The sequence below is a fragment of the Giraffa tippelskirchi genome, chromosome 4, assembly GCF_054371585.1.
Source record: "Giraffa tippelskirchi isolate mGirTip1 chromosome 4, T2T-mGirTip1v1.2.pri, whole genome shotgun sequence".
Lineage (NCBI taxonomy): Eukaryota > Metazoa > Chordata > Mammalia > Artiodactyla > Giraffidae > Giraffa > Giraffa tippelskirchi.
In genome coordinates, this window is record NC_137278.1 from 57051139 (window position 1) to 57065454 (window position 14316).

The 14316-nt window shown below is 43.5% G+C and overlaps 1 protein-coding gene across 1 annotated transcript; it reads left to right on the forward strand.

The window, feature by feature from the left end:
- Window positions 1-11910: 11910 nt before the first annotated feature.
- Window positions 11911-12439, forward strand: LOC145546511 (tropomyosin-like). Its single transcript, XM_081593564.1, has one exon. It carries the CDS (start codon window positions 11963-11965, stop codon window positions 12437-12439), a length of 477 nt encoding a protein of 158 aa, XP_081449690.1. The 5' UTR covers window positions 11911-11962.
- The last annotated feature ends 1877 nt before the right edge of the window (window positions 12440-14316 follow it).

Consider the following 14316-nt stretch of genomic DNA (forward strand, 5'->3'; position numbering starts at 1 on the left):
GCTCCGGCCCCGCCCTGCACGCTCCGACCGCGCCCCCGCGCCCGCCCCCAGCGACTCCGGGGCCCCGGAGGCTGCCCTCGGTCGGGCGCCTGCGCGTCTGCTGGAGCCGAGAGCGCACCCGGGACGCCGCGCCCACCCCAGGCGCAGCCCCGCCCATCCCTGGCGTGGCCACTCCTACCACCGGCGCGGCCCCGCCTCCGCCCCGTGATCCCGTGCGGCCGGCCCTGCGGCTGGCTACTGAGTGGAGGCTTGTACCCATAGGCGCGCCCGGCACCCTCCCCAGGCCGGCTCCCTGAGCCTGAGGGTGCGGGGGCTGGCTGGAGGAGGGGGAGCGCGGCGGCGGGAGCGGGCCCTGGAAAGGACTGGAAACTGGGGCGGTCCTCCCGAGCCCAGGGTCACTGTCGAGGGGCGGGAACTGGGCGGTGTCGGAGGATCACTTTTCAGGGGGGTTGCTCTAGTAGCTTTCCACCTTCTATTTCAAGGGGACACTTTATGGATTAAAAGCAAGTTCTAAGGCTTCATTCTGTGTCTACGATGCTCTCCTTTTACTCTCCTGCTTAAAGACCGCAGAGAACCAGAAGCGTTCCGGTGGCTGCTGGTTTCCTTAGGGGCGAATGCTCCTTTTACCTTCTGAGACCTCCTGGGTGGCGCACAGCCGGGGGTTGGAGGTGACTTTAGATTCCTTAGGTTACTGGCATGGGGCTTCCCTGGTGGCTTAGTGGTAAAGAATCCACCTGCCAATGCAGGAGACACAAGAGACTGGGGTTCAATTCCTGGGTGGGCAAGATCCTCTGGAGAAGGAAATGGCAACCCACCCCAGTAGGCTTGCCTAGGAAATCCCATGGACAGAAGAGCTTGGCGATCTGCAGTCCATAGGGTCGCAAAGAATGGGTCACGATTGAGCTACTAAGGTTGTTGGCCCTGGGGAGCTCTGGATCTTACCAGCGATGGGTCCCTCGTTTTCTCTTTTTCAGACCTATTTCTCCTTATAATGAGGGGAGAGTGGTACTTTGAAGTCCGTTCAGTCCTGATCTCACTCTAAATTCCTTTTAGGAAACAATTTTTGATGCATTTGAGGGAGGGAGAGAGGATTTGTCGCAGACGTTTCTAGACTTCCTTATAAATTACCCACATCAGCCAGGCCCCTCACATCTCTTACTTTTCTGTAGCGAAAGAGCATCCCGGACCTGCTCTCCCAGTGCTGACGGCATTTACTTAGTATATTGTTTGAGAGCGCTCTCCTTATTCCCAGGGGCGAGTACTTGCCTGTTTTGCGCACAAGCTTCCAGTTGGGCCACTACCAGGAGGCATCCCTGGCTGCGAGAAGCTGGCTCAGCGGGGAAACGGAGGAGGCCCAGGGGGGCTGGGGTGATTAACATTTCCTCACCCCCAAGCCCAACCCCCAGCATCCGACATCCCTGAGGAATGAGAGTTGGTAGATAGTCCCGTGTCGTCCCTCCCCCCCCGCCCCCCCCCCCCCCCGCTTCCTCACCCCTCCAGTGAATGAATCTGAGGGGAAGCATACTTCTACACTTTAGTTCAAGGTCATCGGCAGAAGCACTCCAGTTGTCCACAGCTGTAACCTGTTCATTCGTGGGTCTTCTCGTTGGATTCCTTCCTTCTTCTGGTTTACTGTCCCACCTCTCTTGGGATCACTTACCAAATAAACTCCTTGCTCTCAATCCCTTTATCAGGGCCACCTTTGGGGGAACACAGGCGAAAACATTGTAACTGCTTCTCTTCACAGCCCGTCATCTTAAATATTTATTTATTTGGCTGCTGCACTCAAGATCTTCAGTTGCGGCATTCAAACCCTTAGTTCCTTGACCAGTGCTGGAACTCAGGCCCCCTGCATTGGGAGCATGGAGTCTTAGCCACTGGATCACCAGGGAAGTGCCATTCACAGCCAATCATCTTGACAGTGACACCCACTTTCAGCCTTCTTCCTCACTCACTCCTCCTGCACCACCCACTCACCCCTGCAAGCTGGCTTCTCTCTCTACTGCTCCACAGCCATGAATTTCATTAGGACTCTGGCTGTCTAAATCCAGTCATTTCTTTTCTCCCTTTTCTTACCTACATTTTATAGTGAACATTATCTTGTTTGTTTTAGTTTTTGCACAGCATCCTTTATCTGTGATAATGCACTCATTTTTCTGCTTGGAACCCACTTTGTGTGATTCTGGTGGGATCAACGCTGTACATTATGGGCATTGGAAAATGAATATCCAGGCTTGGTCCAACAGAACAGCTCCATTCCTTTTGCCATTGTGATTGATAAAACATAAGAGAGTAATCCAAATTTTCTACCTGAGCTATGGTAAAGACTCTCTCCCTCTCTTTCCCTAACTGGAATTGCTTAGTTTGGAGATTGTGTGGGACACCAGTTGGGAAAAACCCTGTCTGAGAGTTCAGTTTCCCATTCTCCTTTGCATTAGGCCTGGCCATGTAGGTATAGGAATATGGGCTTACCATATTATGTAAATGAAGTGCTGTGCATTTCTTCCAAGTCTGGACCTTAGAATTTGGACATGCCTTCTCCTTCTTCTCCTAGAAGCAGGATGCACAGTCAATAACAGTAGTGGAATGCAAAGTTGTAGGAAATTTATCAAAACTCATTGAATGCTGGGTCATAAAGTAAGCCTCAACAAATTTCAAAGATTTGAATTGATTCTGAACAATTGCTGTGACTGTGGTGGAATCAAGCTGCTTGGAAATTAAGTAAAACCCTTCTAAATAGCCCATGAGTCAATGAAGAAATTACAATAGTATGCAAACATTTTTTCTATCTGGATGGAAATAAAGATGTGGTATATCAAAACTGGTAGAACACAGCTAAAGATGTCCTTAAATGTAAATTTATAGCCTATAGTTCATATGTTAGAAAAAGAAGAAAGACTGAAAATCAACTATATAACCTTTCACCTCATGAGATTAAAAAAGAATATCAAATCAAACCCAAAGTAAGTGAAAGGAAAGAAGGAATAAGGGAAGAGGCCAAGGAAATAGAAAACAAATGTACAATAAAAAAGTAAATAAGCCAAAAGGAGGTTTAAAAAAAATTTTTAAGACAATTCAAATTGTTACACATTCAAACCAAACAGACAAAAATGAAAGGAAACACCAAGAACCAATATTAAAATTAAAAAGTAGACATCACTAGAAATCCTGAAGACATTAGAAAGAATAAGATGCTAGAGATAATTTTTTGCCAATTAATTTGACAATTTGGATAAAACTAGACAAATTCCTTGAAAAACCCAGTTTACCAAAACTGACACATAAATACAAAATCTGAATAGTCTTACATCTATTAAAAAGATTGATTCTAGAAAAGGGAAGAAGGAAGGGACATATGTATACCTATGGCTAATTCGTGATGATGTATGGCAGAAACCAAGACAACACTGTAAAGCAATTATCCTCCAATGAGTAAAAAGGGAGCCGTATGTCTAAATGTTTTAAAGGTATAAACCAATCCAATAAGTTCCTAAATAATGGGTCTATCCCTCTACCTTACAAATATACATTTATGAGAATGACCTAGAAGGTCAGAATTTTTAGAATTCTCTGACTCATAGGAGTTCCATGCCAGACCTTGGTAATACCAGAAGAGATGGTCCTGGCCCCTGCCCACAGCCCACCTCCTTGACTCCATCGTGCGCTGTGAAGTGTCGTGCATCATGCATGGGGACACCATAGCCAGGGAATTCAAGGTCCACCCACTCACTGAACACCTCCCACAACAGCTGGTCTTCTCCCACCCTGCAGGCCTAGAGGTGCCCACACCAGCCATGTCACTGACCCTTGGGAGCATGGACCCAGGGAAGAAGCCTGTGAGTGCCCAGGCCATGAGCTGGGCCATTTGGACAGTGAATTCTGGTTCTCAGGTATCTAGACTAGTCTAGAAAGTGGGAAGATTATAGTCTTGGGGTGGTGATATCCCCTTGACCTCACAAATATGTCACATAGAGAAAGACTTGGCTAGAATGGAAGCCTCTAAAGAAGGACCTTTTTTTTTTTAACTTTTAATTTTATATTGGTGTATAGCCAATTAACAATGTTGTGACAAATTCACACACACAGCAGAGCAACTCAGTCATGTATATACAGATATCCATTCTCCCCCAAACTCCCCTCCCATCCAGGCCACCACGTAACATTGAACAGAGTTCTCTAGTATACAGTAGGATGGACGTTTTTTACACGGCCTAAGGTCGATGCTCTGAAGATGCAAGTTGCAAAATCCTCAACCACGCTTTCCCCTCCTTTTGCCCTTTGTGTCTCCTACTTGGACACTGAAGCAACTCAAAATTGTTTTATCTTCTACCATCTGTGACATCACCACAATCATTCCATGCTTCCATTACTGCACATGCCTCCTGGCTATTCTTCTCGTTTTGGCTCCTTTACCTTCCCTCTTCCCTGAGCATCATTACTGGGTTAATCTTTCTAAAACACAACATTCATCATGTCTATCCACCCCTCAGAAACTACAATGGTTCATTGAAGCCAGCATCCTCAGTTTCAAGTTCATAGCCTTTCATTAAGTCTTCCCATTGGAAGTTCCCTGCAGTGTCTCCCACACTCCTTCAGCCAGTTTCTAAAGTGCCCTGATCATCATCAAGGTTAAATGAAACTGTGTTTTAATGTTGAGTGTGTATTGAAACTGCCCAAATAGATGAACCAAATACTATATGAATCATAAAGTCCTTATTAATCAAAATCTTTAATGAGCCAGTATTTTCTTTCTCATAATTACGCTAAATAAAATAAGACTTACTATTTCTTTAGCTTGAGGTCTCAGTTGCTCCTAAGCATTTTGGAGATACCCTTCAATGGAACCGTTGACCCCTTCCCTGAGGAAGAATGCCCACAACATCTTTTTGCCCCCAGAGAACCTGCATTGCTGTTCTCATGATGCTAAGCACATGATGTTACGTTCACTGGATCATAAGCTCAAGGACCATGTTGTTCAGTTTTATATTTCAGCATTTCTTGTCGGGCTTTCCCATGGCAGGTATTTAATACTTTCTGAAGAAAGAAAAAAAAATAGTCCTAACTGTTGTGAACACATGATGGGAAAGTTTCGTTTGTTTTTCCAATCAGGACATGAAACTGTAAAATGAAAAGCTTTCACATATAGGAAGAGTTTAATTGGAAACACTCCTTCTGCCTTTGACAGACTGATTTCAGCAAAATTTGCCTGCATATTATGCTGTATATAAAAGTCCATGGATCATACACAGGTCTTTTTCTTCTTTTTTTATAAAATAACTTTTTACTGGGAATTCCCTAGTGGTACGTGGTCAAGACTTCACCTTCCGAAACAGGCAGTGTGGGTTTGATCCTTCATTAGGGAGTTAAGATCCCACATGCCTTTGGGCAAAAAAAAAAAAAAAAAAGATACCTAGAAACATAAAACAGAAGCAATATTGTAACATTCAATAAAAGAGTTAAAAAATTTATTTGCCTGTGCCCCTCTTAGTTGTGGCAAGTGGGATCTTGTTGTTTCAGCGCTTGAGCTCTTAATTGCAGCATGTGGGAACTAGTTCTCTGACCCTACCCCAGCTCAGCCCACACCCCACACCAGCCAGGGCCCCACTGCACGTCCTGGTGCCGTTCTTTTAAGGCAGTGAGGTAAGCTCTGACCAAATAACTCCTTTCCCATCAGATTCCTGCTGGACCTTGAGAGTGGGATGGGTTTGCAGCCCATGAACACAGACAAAGAGGAGACCTACCTCCAACAGTTCATGGGGTTACAAAAAGCTGGACATGACTTAGCGACTGAACAACCACGCATCCAACCATGGAAAAGAGCCATGGAAATAGGACCAGTAGAGACCAGAATGTACCCACAATTATAACTATGGAACAGAAGGACTGGAGGAAGCTACGAAGTTTGTCAATGGTGGGTAATACCAGAATTGATGGGGTCTTTGGGGTCTGTTTTTGCTTTATTTTTATCTTTCAGCCACACTGCACAGCATGTGGGAATCTTAGTTCCTGGCGGGGGATTGAACCCTACTTCTCTACATTGGAAGTGTAGAGTCTTAACCACTAGAGAGCCAGGAAAGTCCCAAAAATTGTTTCGTTTTTCTGTTGTTTTTTTTTTGCACTGCATTTTATGTCAAGAGGTGTCTGCGGAGACGTAGAGAACAGACTTGTGGACACAGTGGGGGAGGGAGAGGGTGGGACAAATTGACAGAGTAGCATTAAAATAAAATTGACAGAGTATCATTGAAATGTATACATTACCGTATGTAAAATAGATAGCCAGTGGGAATTTGCTGTATGACACAGGGAGCTCAAATCTGGTGCTCTGTGACAACCTAGAGGAGTGGGATGGGGAGGCAGGTGGAAGGGAGGTTCAAGAGGGAGGGCACATATGTATACCTAGGACTGATTCATATTGATGTATGGTAGAAACCAACACAGTACTGTAAAGCAATTACCTTAAAATTAAAAATAAATAAGTTTTAAAAAATGTGTTAATCTGCTGATTAACAGCTTCAACATTTTTTGAGCCACTCTGCCCGGAGAGTGTTACACTCCTCTATCCTCATCCAGCTCATGCACGCAGCCAATAGACACCAAATTGACGTACTAGGTTGTAAAGTCCTTGGAGGATGGCACCTTGACCGTTTCATCTTTAGGTCCATCCAAGCATATCTCATACCACAATGAGAATATTTTCTATTTCAATTGAACTTCTTAATGCTGTGATTGCAGTGACTGTGTTGGTATTTCTAGCAGCATGCGTGATTGACACAGAGGCTTTGGAACACAAGAAATGCCTTATTCTCAAGGCATGAACTGCTCATTCAATATTTAACAAATCCTTGTTCCAGACTTCGCTCCTCGAGGCACAGAGGACACAAGAAGCTGCCCGCACAGAGCTTCTGTTCCTGGGGAGTCTGGATTTTCCCGGATGCTAGCAAGAGGAATTTTAACTGGTGGAGCACTTATTTCCGATATCTCCGAAGCTGCAGATCTGGGTGGGGGTGACAGTCGTAAGGGACAAGAATACCTTCAGGAAATCTCACACCTCACCATGTCGGAGGAAGTCATTTTTCCTTTGTCTTCGTGTTCTTTCTGGGATGAATGCAATGACTCCCATGCAGAGATACAGGAAAAAAGAAAAATAACTCAGTGAGCTGCAGTCAAAGGACATTGTGAAATCTAGAGTTACAGGGTACCAGTGACTGAGGTGACACCCATACCTCCTATTCAGTGGAGCCCACACCCTCCTTCTGCCTGGATCATGTTGCTGCAATGTGATCCCTGCTCAGAGTTTACCCACAGGGTGATAGATCTGTGAATAACCAACTTAGTAGATATTGGCGGCATCTTTTCAAACCAAGACATCCAGGAAGTCACCACTTAGTATAAATTAAAAAATTATTTATTTATTTTTGGCTGCACTGGGTCTTCATTGCTGCTGACGAGCTTTCCCTAGTTGTGGCTCTTGGACTTATTTACCCCGTGTCATGTGGAATCTTAGTTCCCTGACAGGGACCATCCTTGAGAAGCACTGTTTGTTAATTCATTGTTATCTTAACTTCTTTCAAGTATCTGCACATAGTTTTCTTTGAACATACTATATCCGCTTTGAAAACATTGATAAATATAACTTTTTTGTGAATAAACTTAACATTTTTAGTCACTTAGAGACAGTTTCTATTGACTGCCTTTTTTTCTTAAATACTGGTAACACTTTCCTTTTTCTTACATGTCTCATAATTTTTGTTAGAAATAGGTCATTTTAGTGACTCTGGATTTCTTTTTTCTCCTAAACTTGTGACAAACCTAGACAGTGTATTAAAAAGCAGAGACAACAGTTTGCCAACAAAGGTCTGTATAGTCAAAGCTAAGGTTTTTCCAGTAGTCATGAATTAATGTAAAAGTTGGACCATAAAGAAGGCTGAGCACTGAAGAATTGATGTTTTCAAATGATGGTGCTGGAGAAAACTCTTGAGAGCCCCTTGGACAACAAGGAAATCAAGCTAGTCAATCCAAAAGGAAAACAATCCTGAATATTCATTGGAAGGACTGATGCTGAAGCTCCAAAACTTTGGCCACCTGATGGGAAGAGCTGACTCATTAGAAAATTTGGGGTGTTGGGAAAGATTGAGGGCAGGAGGAGAAGGGGGTGACAGAGGATCAGATGATTAGATAGCATCACCGACTGAATGGACATGAATTTGAGCAGACTCTGGGAGATAGTGAAGGACAGGGAAGCCTTGCATACTGCAGTCCATGGGGTTGCAAAGAGTCAAACATGACTGAGTGACTGAACAACAACATTTACTAGTCTGCTTGGACTGTATCTGCGAAATCTGTCCATATCTTCTGTGGTGTGTGACCACATATTCATAGATGGCTTTACTCAAGAATGTATTTTTGTTTTCATTTTGTAGCCTTGTGTTTTATGGTTTCCCTGTGTCTGCACAGCTCAGTGGTCAGCCAGTGATTGGACAGAGATTGTACTCAAACACCTCAAACCAGTTAGGCTTCATCTTATGCTGATGCATTTGTATGTAGACAGAAGAGCACATTAATGATGTAGGCTGTTCTCAGGTCTGTGTAAGTGATTTCATTTCTGATGGGTGCTTTTGGGTTTTCTATGCTTATGTCCAAGACCTTAGCGACAGTCAGGAGTCCATAAATAGCTTGAGGATTCTTGATCTCTCTTACATACATGCAAAGTGTTAGCTGGGAATGCGCTTGCCCCAATCACAACCTTAACCTCTGGCCAGTAGAAACGAGTCCTTGACTCTCCTAGACTCTCCGGGCTCTGGGAAACCACTTTCACTGAGTAGGATCCTGACAAGGATCCTGAATGTGGCCATTGTCCACAGCTCCAAATTGAGTGAGCCCCCTTTAGTGGCAAAAGGAAAGTTGCTAGTTCTCATGGCTTTTTCCTCCCTGGTAGAACTCCATTTTGAAGGGAGAGATGGGATTAGACACAGACCAGAATGCCATTGGTTTCCACCAAGTCCAGCATGTGCTCAAGCTTAAACTTCTCAGATTGTTGAATGGCTCTGACCAATTTCCAGAGTCCAGAAATGATTGGGGGCAGTTTTGTCCATCTTTATGGTTGTTTTCAGAGGAACGAATTTGACAGTCTCCTCACTCAACCATATCCAGAAGTACTGCCTGAAATCAACTATCTTTCCCAAAGCTTTCATATTTACTTCTTTGAATCAAATTCCCTCTGTTTTAAGTACCTAAACTGATTTCTGTTTTCCTGATTAGACACAACTCATACACCATGCAGTCTTTAGGAACTTATTGCAAATCAAGGAATGAGTGATAATTTGAATAGGAAATAATTCTCAAAGCTTTGGCACCATTCATGTGCCCCAATCTTTTGTTTCCTCACTTGTAAAGAGAAATTCAAAGTGAAATTCATAACACTTATCTAATTAAATTGTTTTAGGAAATAAGGAAGATGATGTGCGGAAAACATCTGGGACTCAGTGTGTGTGTGTGTGTGTGTGTGTGTGTGTGTGTGTTAGTCACTCAGTCCTGTCTGACTCTTTGACTCTGACCCCATAGACTGTAGCGTGCCAGGCTCCTCTGTCCACGGAATTCTCCAGGCAAGAATACTGGAGTGGATTGCTATTTCCTTCTCCCGGGGATCTTCCCAACCCAGGTATCAAACCCTGGTCTCCTGCATTGCAGGCAGATTCTTTACCATCTGAGCTACCAGGGAAGCCCTTGGGACTCAGTACACACCTTAAATACATATTTAATTCTATTTCCTCTCTACTTTAAGACCCCATTTCTTTTATTGTTCCCCAGGAAACACCAGCCTGAATATTCACTCACAATCCAGATTCTTGCAAAAATCTACACACGAAGGAGCTGGAAAGGAGCCAGGTTAATTAAACTGCTTAGCGCTCTTACTTTTAGAAGCCTGATTTCCTTTCAGTTGCCCACAACAAAACTTTTCAAAGACACACAGTTGAGTCTTACTTTTATGACTGAATTGATTAAAACATTTAGATTCTTTCTCAGACTGTATCTGGTTCCTGTTTCTGTGAATAAGCAGGACTTTCAATACTGCAGAAACAGTAGACCTTCAATAGTTCCATGCATAAATTATGATGTTTGCTTCTCAGCAATACTGTCGGTGACATCAGTGACCGAGTCAGCTAACAGTCGGGAGATACCACAGTCTCGAACTGCAGTGTAGATGTAAATAGATTCCTGTGGTTGGTTTTAAAAAACTGGATTTCTTGCATATACAGTGAATCCAGTCTTCTGCTCTTTGGCTTAGAGTGTGGAAAGCATCTTCCCACCAGGTTAAGCAAAAATGTCCATATTTTCCCCCTTGTTGTTCTCTATGGGTGGCTACACTTGCATGATTGTCAGTCAAAGATGAATCAAACGGTTTTTATGACTCATGCTCTTGGTGTAAGATGGTGTTGGTTGATCTCTAAACATACTCAGAAGCAGGAATAATCATATTCTCCTGTTCTTATATGGAGTAATTTTTTTTTTAATCTAGAATAAACTCTTAAACTCTTTCTTATCTGGAATAATTTATTTTCTAATATATTTTTGGTGCATAAAAATGTTTTATGAACAGAGTTCATACTGAAAATATTGTGTGGGTATCCAGTTAAAAATGATCCACTAAAATAATAAAATTTAAAAAATACTAAATAAAAACAAATTTTATATTTAATTTTTTAACCATTGAGACACAGAAGAAATAAGTTAAAAATATTTATTTACTTTCTTTTATTGCTTTAGAGGTGTCATTCTATTATCTTCTGGATTCTTTTCTTTCTATGGGGAAGTAACCTGTCAAATTTAATAGTATTCCTTTAGAGATAGCATAACTTTTTCTCTGGATGCTTATAATTTTTTTTCTCTTTATATTTAGTTTTCAGCAATTGGACTATGTAGTGTTTCTAAAGTTTGGGAGGGTGTTTTTATTATAAAAATTTTCTTTTTGTTTCCTCCAGCACTTCTTTTTTTTAACTTGGTCCTAATTTTTTTTAATTTATTTATTAACATTTTTGATCGCACTGGATCTTCGTTGCTGTGTGTGGGCTTTCTCTAGCTGCAGCGAGTGGGGGCTGCTCTTTGTTGCAGAACACAGACCTTAGGGCTCGAAGGCTCCAGGAGTTGTGGCATGGGCATGGTTGCTCCTCAGTGTGTGGAATCTTCCTGGACCAGGGATTGAACTCGTGTTGCCTGCATTGGCAGGCGATTCCTATCCACTGTACCACTGGGGAAGTCCAGCACTGGGCTTCTAAATCATGCAGGCCCTATTCCTCAAACTCTGCCCAGAATTAACAAATTCCCCCAAGAGAACAATCATCTATACTAACTCGTCTCCAAAAGATTCTCCCATCTCTGGAATTTTAATGTTTCATAATCCTTGCTGCCTCAGTTCTCTGATGTGCTTGAAATGTAATTTTTACAATTTCTCTGACTTCTGTCATAGCAGGGACTTGGACCTGTTGTAATCTATTACATCCTAACTAGACGGTTAAGTCCAAGTCTTCCCCTTTCCATCTCATTCTTGTCACACTTCTGTCCACAGATGGAATCTTTCCTCTTGAATGATGTCAGCTCCATGATACACAACAAAGCCATCGAGAGCATAATCTCACCGATGACTGTTCAGCTTTGTCATCTGATCCTCTCAATGGAGAAAAAAAGGCATGGAGAATGAAGTGTTTGCCTCTTTGGAGAAGATGGCAGAGGAACTGGTTCAAGCTAGTGAAGAGTTTGTGCAAGTTGCAGAGGAGAGGGCTGAGCACCTCCAGCGGGAAGTGGAGGGAGAAAGGCGGCCGGAGAACAGGCTGAGGCTGAGGTGGCCTCCTTGAACCGTAGGATCCAGCTGGTTGAAGAGGAGCTGGACCGAGGTCGAGAGTGCCTGGCCACCACCCTGCAAAAGCTCGAGGAAGCTGAGAAAGCCGCTGATGAGAGCAAGAGAGGTATGAAGGTTATTGAAAACCGAGCCTTAAAAGATGAAGAAAAAATGGAACTCCAGGAAATCCAACTCAAAGAAGCTAAGCACATTGCGGAAGAGGCAGACAGGAAGTATGAAGAGGTGGCTCGTAAGTTGGTGATTATTGAGGGAGACTTGGAACGCACAAAGGAGCCAGCCGAGCTGGCAGAGTCCTGTTGCCGAGAGATGGATGAGCAAATCAGACTGATGGACCAGAACCTGAAGTGTCTGAGTGCTGCTGAAGAAAAGTACTCTCAAAAAGAAGACAAATATGAGGAAGAGATAAAGATTCTCACCAATAAACTCAAGGAGGCAGAGACCCATGCTGAGTTTGCTGAGAGATCGGTAGCCAAGCTGGAAAAGACAACTGATGATTTGGAAGATAAACTGAAATGGACCAAAGAGGAGCACCTCGGTACACAAAAGATGCTGGACCAGACTCTGCTTGACCTGAATGAGATGTAAAGCACCCCAGTCCCGCCCTGCCGCTGCTCCTCCCTCTCACCCCGACTCCGCTGAGGCCAGCCTGCCTGAAGCTGACCCTTAAACTGAGGGCTGATCTTTAACTGGAAGGCTGCTTTCTCCTTTCGCCACCTCTCCCACCCCGCTGTGTCCTTTTCACCAAACTGTCTCTGCCTCTCCCCAGAGATTCCAGTTGGGCTAGAGGCTGAGCACCTTTGGGAACAACGTTTAAGGGAATGTGAGCGCAATGCAAAGTGTCTTTAAAAGCATGTTGTGATGTACACATTTTGTAATTACCTTTTCTGTTGTTGATGTAACAACCATTTGTAAAAAACATTTCAAATAATTCCATAGTTCTGAAGTAGCAGTCTAATCCCTTTCTCACTTTTGGAAGGTAACATTTCGGCTTAATGCATATTGCTTTCTCCAGAGAGAAAGGGAAAAGGCATGGGCCTGCCTTTCTGAGAGCCTAGCAGCCCAGAGAAAGGCTCCATTTGGGGAAACCTCATTGCTCTGTAAAAAGTACCTGCCAAACCAGAAAGATGATTCCAGGAGGAATTAGCCAAAAAAAAAAAAAAGTGCTGTTCAGGTTTTCAGCTTTGTGGTATCTTTGGACAACTTTTTTTTTTTTTCTTTTTTCATCAGAAGTGACCAAACCATTAAGATGGTGAAACCTCTGAGACCAAATCCTTGTCCTAGCTCTACCCTGTTCCCAAATGCTCACAGAATGGATCATGTGCCCCTTATGTTGAAGTGACCACTTATTTGCTCTCCTGCCTCCTTGAAAGAAAGGAAAGAAAATTATGTTTTGCCACTGATTTAGCCACATGAAACTCATCTCATCACCGTTTTCTGGGTCTGAAGCTGCTGTCTCTAAAAGTGCCATCTCATTGTGCTTGTATCGGTTAGTGCTGGAGAAATCTTGAAAAGCTTATGTACAAAACTTTTCAAATTTTATATTATTTTGGAACTTTGCTTCTTTGGAATTGGGGCACACTGGTCACCCCTCTGCCTGTGAGAGCTCTCTACAGTCTGTGGGCTAGCAGTGTGCTGATCTTTTAAAGTTTCTTTCCCTATCCAATCCCCTTTTTTTGATGAGGTTTCAGTGAGGTCTGTTAGGTGTGCATTCTGCATCTTAATTGGCTTAAAATGTTCTCTCCTTTGGTGTGGTCTCTTTCGGGACCAACTGGGAGAAAAAAACCAATAGTGTAACTGTTTTGATACTGAAAATTGATAAATGTCTTTTTGAAATAAAGAACCAGTCCCTCCAAAAAAAAAAAAAGCTGGGATAGGAATGAAGGGAGAAAGGAGGACTGGAAAATGTTCCAAAGGTCTCAGGAAAGAGGCAGGGGAGACGGGAAGGCTAGCAGGTCATCGGACAATTCATTTGGACAGATCATCGCAAGGTTTGAACTCTGTGGAGTCCCTGGTGTCTGACTCTTTGCGACCCCATGGACTGTAGTCTGCCAGGCTCCCCTGTCCATGGGATTCTCTAGGCAAGAATACTGGAGGAAGTCCCTGGTACTCAAGGTCATATATTCAAACATAGCTACTAATTGCCTTGGCACTGAATTCCACAACCTTGTTTCACATATACAGCCCTGATCCTTGACTGCTTTGTATCTCTCCCATGAGAATACCCAGGGAAATAAGAAGAGAGTGGGAGCCCCAGCTCTGTAACTGAACAGCTACCAGGATGTGGCACAGTTAAATTTACGGGTTGAGCAGCTGATATGCAAATTTTCCACAAGGAGTCAAAAATAAAATAAGGGAAGACAACAGCTGTCACACATTCTCACCACAATTCCTTTGCCTCAATGTTTTGGCATTTTTCTGTGCTGGGTTGTTTGGGTTGGCATGATTCTGCACACTGGGAGCTC

Bases quoted from the DNA above. Each gene is read 5' to 3' on its own strand.
- LOC145546511 (XM_081593564.1), top strand. From the start codon at position 11,963: ATGAAGGTTATTGAAAACCGAGCCTTAAAAGATGAAGAAAAAATGGAA.